Source organism: Mytilus trossulus, chromosome 7, assembly GCF_036588685.1.
Source record: "Mytilus trossulus isolate FHL-02 chromosome 7, PNRI_Mtr1.1.1.hap1, whole genome shotgun sequence".
Classification (NCBI taxonomy): Eukaryota; Metazoa; Mollusca; class Bivalvia; order Mytilida; family Mytilidae; genus Mytilus; species Mytilus trossulus.
Genome location: NC_086379.1, coordinates 8,980,490 through 8,996,146, shown reverse-complemented (window position 1 = coordinate 8,996,146; position 15,657 = coordinate 8,980,490). Strand labels below are relative to the sequence as shown.

Genomic DNA, 15,657 nt, shown 5'->3' with positions numbered 1-15,657 from the left:
ATTCTTTTGCTTTTGATATATGTTTCCTAAAGGTAGCAATACACAGTTAGAAGTTTAGTTTCGCATTATGGCCATGGTGAATTTTTTAAATATGAAAGTTTTTGTACAATAAAATTGATTTTTAGATAGTTGAAGAATAATATAGCCTTCCTGGCAAGTGGATTTATATTCCTTATTTGGTAAAGGCATTTCCTAATGTAGAATATTGGAAATATGTCCAGTGCAACATCTTTTGTGAATATTGTCAACATTGCAAAGTCTGATTTATTGTGTAATAATTGTTTTTACATTGTATCCTATCTAGTATCTACATGTATATACTGGAAAGGATACAACATAAAAACAGTATATGGCCTGACACAACTCCAAAAACAGTTTATGGCCTGACACAACTCTAAAAACAGTTTATGGCCTGACACAACTCTAAAAACAGTGTATGGCCTGACACAACTCTAAAAACAGTATATGGCCTGACACAACTCTAAAATTCTACATGTATATACTAGAAAGGATACAACATAAAAACAGTATACGGCCTGACACAAGTTCTCTAAAATTCCAAAAAGAAGAGAGATAAGATGTTACAACAACTGCAAGGAATTACATTCCCAATAAACACCACTTACAGATCTAAGCTGGTATAATATGTCAAATTTGTCCTTTATGCCCTCTGGGTGAACTGTCCTTAGTTTCTAATCCAAAATCTTTCTCGAGCAAGTCTTTTGACCCTCTGTGTGGTCTATGATTGTGATGGTAAGTCTTTTTAGATCAGTTTGGGCATGCCCAGGTGACCTAAAATGATGACTTATGGGAAGGTCGGGCTTGTAGGTGTAGTCACTTCCACGACCATTCATGCGTATGTTGAACGGCTGTATGACAGTCACAAAGAATCATAATGACAATGACGTGTAGGCAAAACAACAAACATAATATGTTAAAACGTCAAAAATGCAATGTTCAATATATGCTAATTTAAAGTTTATTGATTTCTATGATGGGGTACATGCTAATGAGACTGGTGTTAAAATTATTGTATCAAACATGAAAAAGGTTCTTAATACCTTATTGCTAAGGTATAAAAATTGAAGGTGACGTTTCAGAGAATGACAATCATAGGGGTAAATTTTGTAGTAACCATGGCAATGGAAATAGAAATTTTAATAACAGGTTTATAGATAGGAGACAATATAAAGATAAAACTCAAGATGTAAGATATAATAAAGATATCCATACAATGATGACACACAGCTGTCATGGCAGGGTAGTCATTATAGTTACAACAATGAGACGCCACAAAACCTGAATAGTAATTTTAGATACAACAATCACACAACACAAACTAACAGTAGGGATAACATCTTATCACTTATGGAATGTATGTTAAAAGAAATGAAAAACACATAGTTCTTGTTTTGAACTCCATGTAATTGAAACTAGAGGCTCTAAAGAGCCTGTGTCGCTCACCTTGGTATATGTGAATCAAACAAAGGAAGCAAACAGTTCATGACAAAATTGTGTTTAGGTGATTGTGATGTGTTTGTACATCTTACTTTACTGAACATTCTTGCTGCTTACAATTATCTCTATCTATAATGAACTTGTCCATGTAGTTTCAGTTGAAAATGTTAGTAAAAATTTATAAATTTCATGAAAATTGTTAAAAATTGATTATAAAAGGACAATATAAACTTCTTAGGGGGTCAATTGGCCATTTTTGTCATTGTGACTTATTTTTTAGTCTTAAATTGCTGTACATTATTGCTGTTTACAGTTTATCTCTATCTATAATAATATTCAAGAAAATAACCCAAAACAGCGAAATTTCCTTTTAAAAAATTACCAATTTAGGGGCAGCAACCTAACAACCAGTTGTCCGATTCATCTAAAAATTTCAGGGCAGATGTAGAATTTTTATCCCATGTCAGATTTGCTCTAAATGCTTTGGTTTTTGAGTTATAAGCCAAAAACTGCATTTTACCCCTATGTTCTATTTTTAGCCGTAGCCGCCATCTTGGTTGGTTTGCCCGGTCACAAAACACAATTTTTAAACTAGATAGCCTAATAATGATTCTGGCTATGTTTGGTAAAATTTGGCCTTATGGTTTCTGAGGAGAAGATTTTTGTAAAAGTTAACTAAGATTTACGAAAAATGTTTAAAAATTTACTATAAAATGCAATAATTCTTAAGGGGTCAACTGACCACTTTGGTCCTGTTGACTTATTTGTAAATCTTACTTTGCTGAACATTTTTGCTGTTTACATTTTATCTCTATCCATAATAATATTCCAGAAAATATCCAAAAAAAGCAAAAGTTCCTTAAAATTACCAATTCAGGGGCAGCAACCCAACAACTGGTTGTCCCATCCATCTTAAAATTTCAGGGCAGAAAGATCTTGACCAGATAAACAATTTTACCCATTGTCAGATTTGCTCTAAATGCTTTGGTTTTTGAGTAATACCCAAAAACTGCATTTAACGTCCATGTTCTATTTTTAGCCGTGACGGCCATCTTGGTTAGTTGGCCAGGTAAAAAAACACAATTTTAAACTAGATAGCCTTATAATGACTCTGGCTATGTTTTGTCAAATTTGGCCCAGTAGTTTCAGAGGAGAAGATTTTTGTAAAAGTTAACCAAGATTTACGAAAAATGTTTAAAAATTTACTGTATTAAAAGGGCAATAACTCCTAAAGGGGTCAACTGACCATTTTGGTCCTGTTGACTTATTTGTTATTATCTTACTTTGCTGAACATTTTTGCTGTTTACATTTATCTCTATCCCTAATAATATTTAAGATAATATCCAAGAACAGCAAAATTTCCTTAAAATTACCACATCAGGGGCAGCAACCCAACAACGGGTTGTTCCATCCATCTTAAAATTTCAGGGCAGATAGATCTTGACCAGATAAACAATTTTATCCCATGCCTAAAGGCTCTTGGGCTGATATTGATGTCTCGGGATGATACGCCATACCATACTGATTTTGCCATGTATTATTCTCTATGTATACTGTTAATTATATCAGTTATAATCAGTCATGTTTACTGTGAATTATATCAGTTAAAATCAGTCATGATTTATATCTGCTGTAAATTCTGATATTTTTTTATGAATGCAAAAATGTGACTGTCACAAATATAAGAACTCACATTCTGATATCTGATACGTGTTTCTGTATGTAGATTTATCTGATACGTGTTTCTGTATGCAGATTTTCCTCATAGAGCATTAGTTAATCTCACATCTCCAAATTTCCAAAATTCAACTAACACTTCTTAAAGATGTTTTTTTAGGAATAACATCTGAAGAGACAAAATAGTTAAGGTATATTCTAAATAAAATTCTTCCAGAAGTTTTGTTAGGTAGTACATCTGCTCAGATAAAATCAGTCTTGATTAATCAACTTACATTTCTTCCAGAAGTTTTGCTGCTTCCTTAACATTTCTACCAATTTTTTCCAAAGAATATGCTTCAAACTGAAAATATAAAAAATCAATTAAAACAATTTTAGACATGCATGTTTATGTACAACATGTATAATCTTTAGAGTACAAACTTATTAAAAAAAAGTGTTAAGTACAAATGTTCAAAGAGTAAACTTATTTGTAGATCTTTTCCATGTTGACTGATTTTACTCTTTACTGCTTATGATTTTGGCAAAACATCCAAAACTGGCAAAAATATATTTGCTTATGTTAAAAGACATGCATAATGTCAAATAATACAAATACAAATACAAATTGTTGTTTTGTTTTTTCTCTAAGAAAACATGTAAGATTTCCACTGCTACATGTACTATAACAAAATAGCCTAGGTGCAATTTTAGTACTCGTTGCAATTTGGGTACCATGACTTTACATTACCCTGTTGGTACAATAAATTTCAAAAGTCCGAACGTAATGACATACATGTATTACACTGGCTTTTTCACGGCCAGTTTTGGTTTAGAATAATTAATAGCAAGAAAATATTCCTATTACGATCTAAGAAATGAATGAAATTTCATTAGTTTTTTTTTCATATTTCTGAAACAGAACTAAAGCAGAATATTAAAAAAAAAATTAAATAGATTCAAGTGCCATTCTAGATATCATAGAAGCAAGCACATCAAACGATTTGATTAAGAAACTTTTACTGATTTCATCAAATATAGGAAAAAATATAATGTTATCACAAATAAAATGTTTTACCTACCTATGGCTATGGTACCCAGAAACATATAATACAAGAGATTGGCAACTCTATATAACGGCCAATGAAATGAATTGGCCACCGATTATGCCGATAAATTTATAGGTAAAAAATTGTCAATTGTTGTGAAAAAGTTTCTACATCTAACGATTTTTCTTATGAATACTGCCAATACGTTTGACTGCTAAAGCATGTAAGCATATTTAAAACTTAAAAAAAAAACAATTCTGATAATTTGTTATCAATAATATATGTTGCATTGATGAGATTAACCAAATACAAACAAAGTTTAAACTCCTCGCATTTTACTTCACCTCCTTATGCCGTAGAAACCATATGATCTCCCAATTTGTTTCTTAAAACTTGGAAATATGCTAATAAATATAGAATTTTATATGACAATAATACTCCCAAATGTTGTTACGTGAAAATAAGACTATTATCGTAAAATTTGATGCAATAGTTTTCTTTTATCAAAATTATCCACAAGTGTGGCAATTATTTTATTATTGATACCCAAGACAGCTGTGCTGGTACTATCAATGTATCTCTAAAAAAAACTCAAATATGCGAATAAATATATAGATGTTTGGGTGGTGTCTTCTCATTTATCCAACTTTTTAAAATAAGGCATTCTCATTTAGCCAACTTTTTATTTTTGTTTATCATTGGGTTTTTTGTTTAGTAATAATAAGGTGTCTTTCTAAAATTTGACAGTAAATTTGTTCCTGTATGTTTTTATATCATCTAAAAAATATTATACATGTTATATAGAAATAGGCGATGGTAAACTTTTTAAAATAAAATTTAGTATATATTGAATAATAAATAAATGTTTCATCAATTATACAGAAGAAACCCACAAATCAGTAATATATTTATATTATATAATTAACATTTAAAAAAAAAAATGAATCTACTGAAAATTCATTTAGTCACGGTGTGCTATTGATAAGTCTGTGCAAGTATTTTATAACCAATGTGCTTGAACTGCTTTTAATTTTTTTTTACATTTACATATAATTATGTACTGGAACACACTTGCGAAATCGTTTAAATCTGCGAAAATAAAGTGTATTTGCTTTTTACTATCAATTCTTAGTTCACTAATCAATCCACGGCGGTCATTGACATATTATATAGATCCTCTCTATTTAATATACTTTAAGTATGTTCCTTTATTTCAATACATCAAATAAGTTAAAATAGTATAATGTTTTGTGCCAATTAGATAATTTAATTATGATAATGGCAGGTCCCAATATTAAAACAAAATATTTATTACCTCACAGTTCTATTATATTGTTAATGGGTTGTTGTTTACTGGCACGTGCCCAATAAGAATTAATCATTAAATGATAATGAAATAAGTTTACAATATGGACACTGCATTAAACAGACTTGTGACTGTCTTGGTCATGTTGGTATACCAAAACTGCATTACCAAAAACCAATTATAACTAATAATCACAAAGAGATATTTACAACTATATACGATATGTACATCCTAAGTAAACTTTCTGTAAAAGGGTAATAAGCTTCATTGTTTCACAAAGAATTTTAAACTTATTTGATATGAGTTTTTCTTCTTCTTGAACAAAATGCATTTCATGTGGAGTCATTGAGAAAATATTTCAGTTTGAATGTGCTGTCCTTTGTTCTTGGTCTTTTCCTTTGGTTTGGCTTACGAGAAAATGTTTCTTGGGTTTTGGCACCTCAAAATCTGTGCTTGAAGACTTAGTCAAGTCTTGGAGATAAGTCTTTCTCGCTATTCTGTTTACAACAATTTTTTTTTTTAGAATTTAGTTTAGAATCTAACTTGCCTCAAATCTAAACTAACATCTAGAAATTGACAAGAGGGTCGGTTAAAATCAAAACTTTACGACAAAAGAGATAATTTCAGCTTTCCAATTGTGATAGAGGGTTGCTGCTCACAAGGAAGCTATTAAACCAAGAGTTCCAAATGGTGAAGTTGTAATAATCCCTTCATAAATTTTATGGACGCCATCACGAGTTGGTTGACCTTTTTTCAAATGATATCTGATATGTTCTGCTTACCCTTCTGGTGCACCTGAGATCACCCCTAGTCTTTGGTGGGGTTCGTGTTGCAGCAGCTTATTCTTTAGTTTTCTATGCTGTGCCATGTATTCTATTGTTTGTCTTTTTCATTTTTATTTCCGATTTATGAGTTTGACTGTCACTCTGGTATCTTTCGTCCCTCTTTTTAAACTACATTCTTTCTTACAAATGGTTTAGAAATAATACCCAAATAAGATGATTTTTTTAAATGGAGGCAAATTCTTTTCTAAGAATTTATTTTCTCATTGAAATTTGTTCAAGGCTTATATTACTGGACAAGACAGACTTTAATGAGAAATAAAATCTTATTAAATATTTACCTTGCTCAATCTCAGGCCTCACTGTCATAAAACTTTCGAGCATGATTTATGTACTCAGACTGGAAAATCAACCAATCAAATTGCTGGATTTCATGTTTTGAGCATGATTTTTGTGCTCCGAGCACTGAGCAAAGTTTTATGACTTCAACCCCAGGCCTGGAACCACTCCTCTTAGTTGAAACATGGCTTTGGTCCACAAGGATGCCACATTTTGCAATAAATTATATCTATATTTCTATGTCTTACCCTATGACAGATAAGCCTGTGCCTTGTGCATGGTATCTTAGTATTTTTAAAGGGGCTTGTGTTTTCTACATTTTTATTTAAAAAAAAGGAAAATATACTATACAGATATTTTATTTAAAAGTAGAAATTACAATTTTATACTATTTTTTATTTCAATAACTAAAATTAAAACAATAATTATTTTAAACAGTTAACTATTCCATATTTTCTTAAAATATTTACATATTGTTCATTGGTTTGACTTGGCGTGAGGTCTCACTTCCATGGTCTAAAGGAATGAGCACGTTGAGGGCTCGTATGCAATCTTTCTTTTATTCATCCATAGTGATTTCCTTCGTCGCCATCTTGGATGGGCACACCAATATTTTTAAATTTATAATGATCTTTATTAACTTACCTGCTTTCTGTCAATCGTTTTTAAGTTATAAAATACACATGCAATATATTATTATTTAATAATCAATGTTTAAAAGTCACCAACATGTGTTAATATTAAAATTTGAAGTGTTATTCGATCTTTACAAGTGTTTTTCGAATAATAATAGGGTTATTCGGTCATTCGTGTTACCCAAAATCCAAAAGAGATTTTTATCTTTCTGAAACACAAAATGCATCTAATGTAGTGGATGCCAGGCATTAAAACTTTTCCAACTTCACAGGTAAGTCTGTACTCAGAGTAGTTTTGACATGTAAATACAGCCATATTTGTCGGTTTTTTATGATGCACCTTAAGGTCAAGTTACAGTAAATGGGCTATGTCACAGATGTCAGTAAAATTTGGCATACAACTCTGGCTCGATAAACTTCAACTGAAAATCGAAAAAATAATGCATTTATTTCATTTATTATTTAAAATATTACTGATTGAATTCTTACAAAATGGGTGAATATTTGTATAGAAAGCACATAAAATCGGCGAAAACCCTTCTAAAATTTGTCTTAAAATCACCAAATCTTTAATTCTACTCCATAGATTTTTCTTAAAAAACTATATGTTGTTTATACATAAATTTTCGTTATAATGATGCAAAATAAAGATAGTGTCACCAACAAAAGGCAACATCGATTTTCCGGTATACATCATTCAAAGTTGCGTTCTTTATGAAAAAATCCAACAAAACGTCGAAATAATCGTAACGTTATCGCGAAACGTTGATTTTTGACATTTTCACTACCTTGTTGGTAGTGAACAACGTAACAAATTGATTATTATACAAAAAACGAAGTCGGTGACCCTATGATGATTTTATATCATTAAAACAGAAATTTATGTGTCAACAATATATGTAGTATTTTAAGAAAAATCTATGGAGTAGAATTAAAGATTTGGCAATTTAAAGACAAATTTTAGAAGGTTTTTCGCCGATTTTATGTGCTTTCTATACAAATATTCACCCATATTAAAAGAAATCAATCTGCACTTTTTCAGATTATAAAAGAGATAAATGTATTATTTTTTTAGATTTTCAGTTGTAGTTCAACGAGCCAAGGTTGTATGCAAATTTTTAGCAAAATCTGCGACATAGCCCATTTACTGTTCCTTGACCTTAACTGAAGTCTAGTCTGGAATTCTAGTCAAGTCGGCACCTGGTTAAATCAGCACTTGGTCAAATCGGCACCCAGTATAGTCAAATCGGCACCTACATGTAGTCAAATTGGCACCTGGTTAAATCGGCACTTGATGTAGTCAATTCGGGACCCATGTTTAATTTGTTTAATATATATGTTGTCTTAGACTACTATAACACTATAGTAGTCTCAGATGTTGTGTACAAGATGTAACTTTTTTTTTGTACAAGTTATAAGTTTTTTGACACACATTTTCTTACACCAGGTGATACAAGTTTATCTTTAAAAATGTTCTAGTTCAAGCTTTAAATTTAAATTTATATACTTTAACCTAACATTTCGTGCTTTTATCTTTGTCCTCACAATGGAAATGAGTAGTGTTGGATAATCGGTTGAAATTACCAACCGATTATCTATTACAATCGGTTGACAGCAACCAACCGACTATAAGTTATAATCGCATCAAAATACCTTGCCCTTTTTTTTTTAAATGAAATCATGCATTTATTCTCATTGTACATGTCTAACGTGTATATTCCATATCATTGCAGAGTTTATATATTCATATTTGATCTTTTGTTTCTTTTTCATATACTGGCATACTAAATTATAATCCTGGTACCTTTGATAATTATTTATTTAGCAGTTAAACAATGAATTAATAAGAATCAAGATTCATATTGAAGATATTTTATCTCATAATTACAACATTAATTACCAACAGTGACACTAACATTTCTAAATTTCAATGGTGTAATTAACTCACAATACAATTTCAATAACATAGCTGTATAAACATTTGAATGCTTCTAATTAAGAAAAGATAGATAAAGTTTTTAATTTTAAGAAATTTAAAATTAACAGAAAAAAATAAAACAATGCATTTGCATTATAATATATACAGTAAACAAAGGGGATTACTAAAGCCAATGTCTGTTAATTCCGGTGTAGAATGCTTTTTTTTTCACTTTTGTGATCAGTATTTTCTGTCAATTGTGTCATTCGTGCGTCTGAACTTATAATTGCAACAATGTGGAATTATTACATAGTTGAACCGTATCCGATTCATGATTCTTATATTTACAAATGGCGGACAAATTTCAGAAAATTTACAAAAGTAAGCTATGTTTGGCAAGCAATTGGAAAGGAATATGACGTTTTTTTATGCTACAAATGGATAAAACATTAATAAAAGCAATTTGCAACACGTTCTAATGAAGCAAAGAAATTGTTTTGTCTAAAATCAGAATGATTTGTACGCTCTCAAGTAACAAGTACCGGTATTTAAAGAAAGTATTTCATTCAAAGTTATTAATCTTAAATAACATTCCATCAATCTGCAAATATGTATAGTCAATGCTTTTGTCACGTTTATAAAGAAGGAAATATGTTATGTCTTTAATTATAGGTTGTTTGACATTTTTATTGTCATCGACTGGTATTTTTTGTTATTATTTGTTTGACTGCGCATATAAAATGCAAACCGTAAACAGACCGGAAGTTGACAAGTTAAAAGTCCGGAAACTTTAACGACAATCGATTGAACAACATCCCAATTGATTATCGACATCGACAGGCCCAACCAACTGATTTCCGACTTATTCCGATCATCGGAACAACACTAGAAATGAGGATACCTGAATGGTTTAAATTCTAATTTTAATTTTTTCCTGATACCACATATATATCCATAAAGAGTCTTTCTGTGGTCTAATAATGTTTTTGTATTAATTAATAGATCATGATCGAATTTATACATTTTTAGAATTATTTATATATATCTGGGACTATTATGCTAGTATAGTCCAGTATACTTTAACAGGTCAGGAATAACCACCAATTGGTGGATTATACCTCAATTCTTTTGTTGAAACATTTGTACATTTGACCATGATTGACTCCATCTTCGCTAGCCAAGGGTTACGATCCACTCCCGCTCTCTTCACCCTTGGCGGATTGAGATAACATTTCGGAGACACAAGGTAAGGATTTTTATTGGTTGCATCCAAAACTCACTGCATCCAATCAAAATGCGCCTATAACATGATCACGTGTAAATGTAGAAAGTGTTTGTAAACAATTGCCACCTGTTTTTTGTGCAACAAGCCTTTACACAGTGATTTAGCTAGCGCTTGTCACTTTCGTATTTTACGAAAAGGTTTTCGAAATGACGAAAATATTTCATATCAATTTCGTCACTTAAATTTTGAAAGTGTAATAAAAATATTTACACATCAAATTACTTGAATTCTACCTGTCTTTATGTTTCTGACAAGTTTATGACCCTCAGGTAATTAACGTTTACCAAAGGTGTTAAAAGTTGTGATGACAAGTAATCCGCCTATCGCCAATCAGATGGGTCACTAATCCCTTAATTATTATTATAAAACCTCATAAATGACCATCATAATAATCTATTTAAGTTAAATCAGTCAGTCAGCATTTCATTTTAATCATTTCTCACAAATCTGTCGTATTTTCGTCATTTGAACAAAATTGATAATCTTCCCGGACATTTCGACTTTATTTTAATTTCAATATTTCCCTTACGATCATAATTTGCAGTTTGCTTGTCGTAGTTTCGTCATTTTAACGTATTTTCGTCATACTTTATATAAATATTCATGAAAAACTTTCGACAACTGCGATTGAAAAGAATAAACTTTATTCAAAACGTAAATATTTTCACTTGCAAACAGGTGCTTCCTGTTCTACGTATTGCGCATGCGTAAAAGTTCGTAGATGAATCCGGTTTTATTCTGAAATTATTATTCAATTGTCACTTCCCGTTTTCATTTCATTTCGTTTAAAAATCGAAAGTAAACGTGATCTACAGTCTACAGTCATTAGAATCGTATAGATGCAGATCCTTCTATCCAATATTAAAGAAATTGATTCAAAATATATATTTAAACGTATTTTCAAGGATATAAATGATTGTGAAGTGAAAAAGTCGTTACAAGTTCATTTGTGCAGTGGTTTAAAATATAGAGGCACCCAACTTTTGTTGATCAGGGATGTGCCCTGAAAATAACTGAAGTGAAGTTGTGAACCATATTACCAGATCCCTGTTCTTATCTCCATATCTAAGCATCACATCAGTCAATTCATTCAATATTGCCAATAACTGCCTACATTAGCAATCCTAAAGTCTTCAAAGATCCTAGACTAGTCCTTGAAGGACTTGGACATATATGTATAGCTAGTTTGATAAACATCCTAGACCCCTTGCTATTATAAAAAATAAGCCTGATTTTTATCACGCGCAAAAGTGACTAAAGCCCTCAAAATCCTAGCTAAAACCCTGCTTTACATCCCTAAACATACGACTATATTTAGTGAAAACTTGAATGTTTTTAATCAACAAATAGAAGTTCCTGTGTATGTTTCATGCACAAATGCATGAATGTTGACGTATGCTTCTATTTCCGGCTTTACCAAGTGTGTAGAATCTAGACGCTACCGTGTTTTTACCTCCAAATTGAAGAGTTCAAGTGCTACCATTGGTCAAGACTAATGTATTCAGAATTGTCGTGATTTTTATCTTCTGATAGATGGCGCAACATTGTTATCACAAACGTTGGCTCAATCCGCCAAGGGTGAAGAGAGCGGGAGTGGATCGTAACCCTTGGCTAGCGAAGATGGATTGACTCTTGATAATGAAAGTCAAGTATTAACAAAGAGCTCATTTACCTGTTGAGTTGTACTCATGATCACATGACTGCAGACAGTAAGGATGTCCATTGACAGGTGATTACAGGTAAATTTGCCAATCAAGGATTGACAAGATAACAATAGAAGAAACTGCAAATACAATTATTGATTAAATGCAATATGTTATGTCACTATACTAAACTAGGAATGTTTGACAAGTTTTCATACCATAATATGGTTTTAAGAAAATAATGCTCCATTTTGGTAGAATAATTTGATTTGAAAAACAAAGAATTATACACCAATTGGTCTATACCATTATACCTCAATTGGTGGATTATACGTCAATTGAGGTATAATCCACCAATTGGTGGTTATTCCTGACCTGTTTAATTACTTAGCATAATAGTCCCACTCCCATAAATTATAACAAATATTATTGGATGCCGAATTGACCCTGAATAGGTGCCGATTTGACTAGATGCCGATTTAACCAGGTGCCGATTTGACTTTTTCTATGGGTGCCGATTTGACTTGTACCCCTATTTTGGCGGGTTGTTTCCAACCTGTTTCAAAATCATATATATTCATACTTGAATTGTAAAGTGTTGCGGAAATAAAGATCTTGCAGTTATCATCCATGATTTGGCACCACAAGGATCAGATTTTATACACAATCTTGCTCTAGAAACTAGCCATTCTTCGTCTGATAATAAGTCGTCTTTTTGTACACAGGCAGCCATACTTATCGAAGGGAGGATGTTAGTAGGGGGAGAGCAATGATAATGTGCAACTTCTTCTTTTCTCTATATCTTCCTCCAATAGTTGGAGTACACCAACCTTACCGATTGAATTAAGGTTGGTTATTAATCCTTATTATTGAGTCAATACCTATCTATTTAAAAATAACATTATGTACAGTTAAATCCCTGCAAACTTAAGATAATAATAATAACTTCTATATACTTTAAAACTGGGCCACAATACACCTTATCTAATCCCGGCTAACCCGGCCGCTTGAACTTTTGACGTTAACCACACAATCACTTTTCCATTGCACAGGCACCAGCGTGGCAACTTCTGAAGCAAGGTTGTCGGCTCTTCGAACATACTCGAATTCCTGCGTTTACTTAATAATAAAGTCACAAGATATAGATGTTCAAATCCAATGCGTTAAACTTCCCCTCCATGCATGCAGCATACGTATTAACCATGGTTTCAAACAGGCACTATAACTTGCACACACGATTTGCGCCGCTATATATACCTGTCAACGAAATATGTAAAAATCTCGAGTTTGCCATCTGTAACATTCTACCAGCCGCACATGCTGTAACATAATGCGATACAACGTCATCCCGGTTTGGGATCGGTAAGCGCACTATTTTATTAGTCTTGAAGGACAACCTTGATGATTTCCCCGATTTGTCAAACCTTTCTAGCTAGCTAATTGTGACATCGATGAATCTATAAATGCAGCTCGTGATCTTGATGTAATTAGTTTGAATGATCTCAAGTCAAAAAATTAAAATAGATCATAGTGACCTAAACCAGAGACATATATACACAAGCGTGTATATATGTCTCTGCCTAAACAAATTGAGCCTAAATTAGGCTACAATTTAAAATTCCTCCCTTGTCAAATATCCTCCTTTTTCCTCTACTTTTAAACAATATGAAATAAGAGCTTCACCCCATACATAAATTTGACGTCTTCCCATAAAGCAAAACTATGCCCCAAGATTCTCTTCTTCGGTAAGGATGGGAAAAGAAGAATGACTTGTTCCTGTCTATGTAGAAAGTCAGATATATGAATTTCTGAAATATTTAGTGGTTGAGGTTGAAGTTAGAAACACTAATGACGACGAAGATGACGATGTATAAGATTTCATATTTCTGTTTGTACCTTCAGTATTAATCATTGTTAGCCATCGAATGACAATAAAGCAATCCCTAATGTTTTCTAAACAATAAATAAAACATCTACTCAATTTTGAAATCGTGGGAAATATAGTTATAATCTGTCTAGTGGGGAAAGATGAGGGGGATAGGATCTTTATCGAGACTTCGGGATCGAGTGTTTTTAAGCTCGGGATTTCGGGATTGACCCTTTCGAGATCCGGGAATTCTATTTTTCTAATTTCGGGACCTCGAGATTTCGTATTTTGAAGCCCAGGATTTCGTGATTTTAAGCCCGAGATTTCGGGATCAGGGCCCCTCCTAACCCCCTCCCAAAAGATATGTAAAAAAAATAATTATTATATTTTTGTGATACTTGTAAACATTATAGCCAATTGTTGCTCATTTAGTCATCTGTATATGTAGGATGGGGTGTTTTACCTGTTTCTAACACATGTTTTGTTTTCATAACTTTAGCCCCTCTTTTTCTCCGTTTGCAGTATTTTTCACTTCTGTAAAGCAAAGATATAAACAGAGCTTTATATTCAACCAAGTTCGACGTTAATGTTCATGATTTCGAAACAAATCATTTATATATACTCTATCACATGTACCTAATAACAGAAATCTGATATTTATCTAGAAATCGACGAACACCATAGAACTATCAAAAGACGTGAAAAACACATTTTGGTTTCGACAAATTAATAAAAAAACAACTTCAGGTCTTGGGTCCTACTAAAATGCGCCCGGGAGCGCCCGGGTGAAGAAAAAGCGCCCGGAGAAGAAAATATAGCGCCCGGGGAACAGAAAAAGCGCCCGGGGAATATATATTAGAAATTTTATTGGCATGAGACAACTTTGTTAAGTTATGAACATTGATTTATTTTTATTTTAGAAAAATAATTTGCAAATTCAGATATTTAACATTTGTAATAAAGCAAAAAAACAAGTATGAATATTTCAATTTTAACAATAATATATGAATACTATTTCGAACGACTGATAATAATGGATCACAGTTTATGAGCAAGATTTATAAAATGAAAGTTACCAAAAGACATGTTTTTCATAAACGATATCAAAACGAAAAATGTGTAAGACAACTCAGCTTTCACAGATAAACATTTATTTAATCAAAATTCAAGTCTAAGCCTTAAACCCTGATAAGCATAGCCATTGCAACAGTTTTAGTTTTATAAAAAAGATATGCTAAATCTATCTCAGCATCTGTATAAAAAGGTGTTTGAATAACAAAATACACTTTTTGATCGAGGACAATGTCTTTCATGATTCTTCTATATACTCTTATTTATATTTATTTACTAAACTCATATACAATTTTGAAATCTGAAATGTAAAAGTGCAACAATGCTTTAGATGTAGCATCGTGCATATCCCCTTTATAGTAAGTACAAAAAGAGCAATGTTTAGTTATTTTTTGAAGAAAAAAAAATTGTTATAAAATATTTTTATTTTCTTCTCAGGCCCGGGCGCTTATTGTCTTCTCCGGGCGCTAATTTTCGTTCTCCGGGCGCTTTTTCTTTTCCCGGCGCTTTTTCTGTTCCCGGGCGCTACCGGGCGCTTTTTAGTAGGACCGCAGGTCTTACTTGTACTAAATAGAATACCAAAAAAATCAAATTTAGAAATTGAAATAGGTCGAGGTCGCTTTTATTTAACAGCTGTTTGAAAATTT

At 32.0% G+C, this 15,657-nt stretch overlaps 1 protein-coding gene across 1 annotated transcript in view; it reads right to left on the bottom strand.

The window, feature by feature from the left end:
* The window catches only part of LOC134724592 (integrator complex subunit 10-like), an 85,879-nt gene extending 73,057 nt beyond the window's left edge, over positions 1–12,822 (bottom strand). Inside the window, exons 1-2 of the mRNA XM_063587705.1 lie at positions 12,656–12,822; positions 3,412–3,479 (exon numbers count right to left, since the gene is read on the bottom strand). Of these exons, the coding sequence (XP_063443775.1) occupies positions 3,412–3,479; positions 12,656–12,805 (218 nt within the window). The 5' untranslated portion in view covers positions 12,806–12,822. The remainder of the gene's footprint in view (positions 1–3,411; positions 3,480–12,655) is intronic.
* Positions 12,823–15,657: the final 2,835 nt, after the last annotated feature.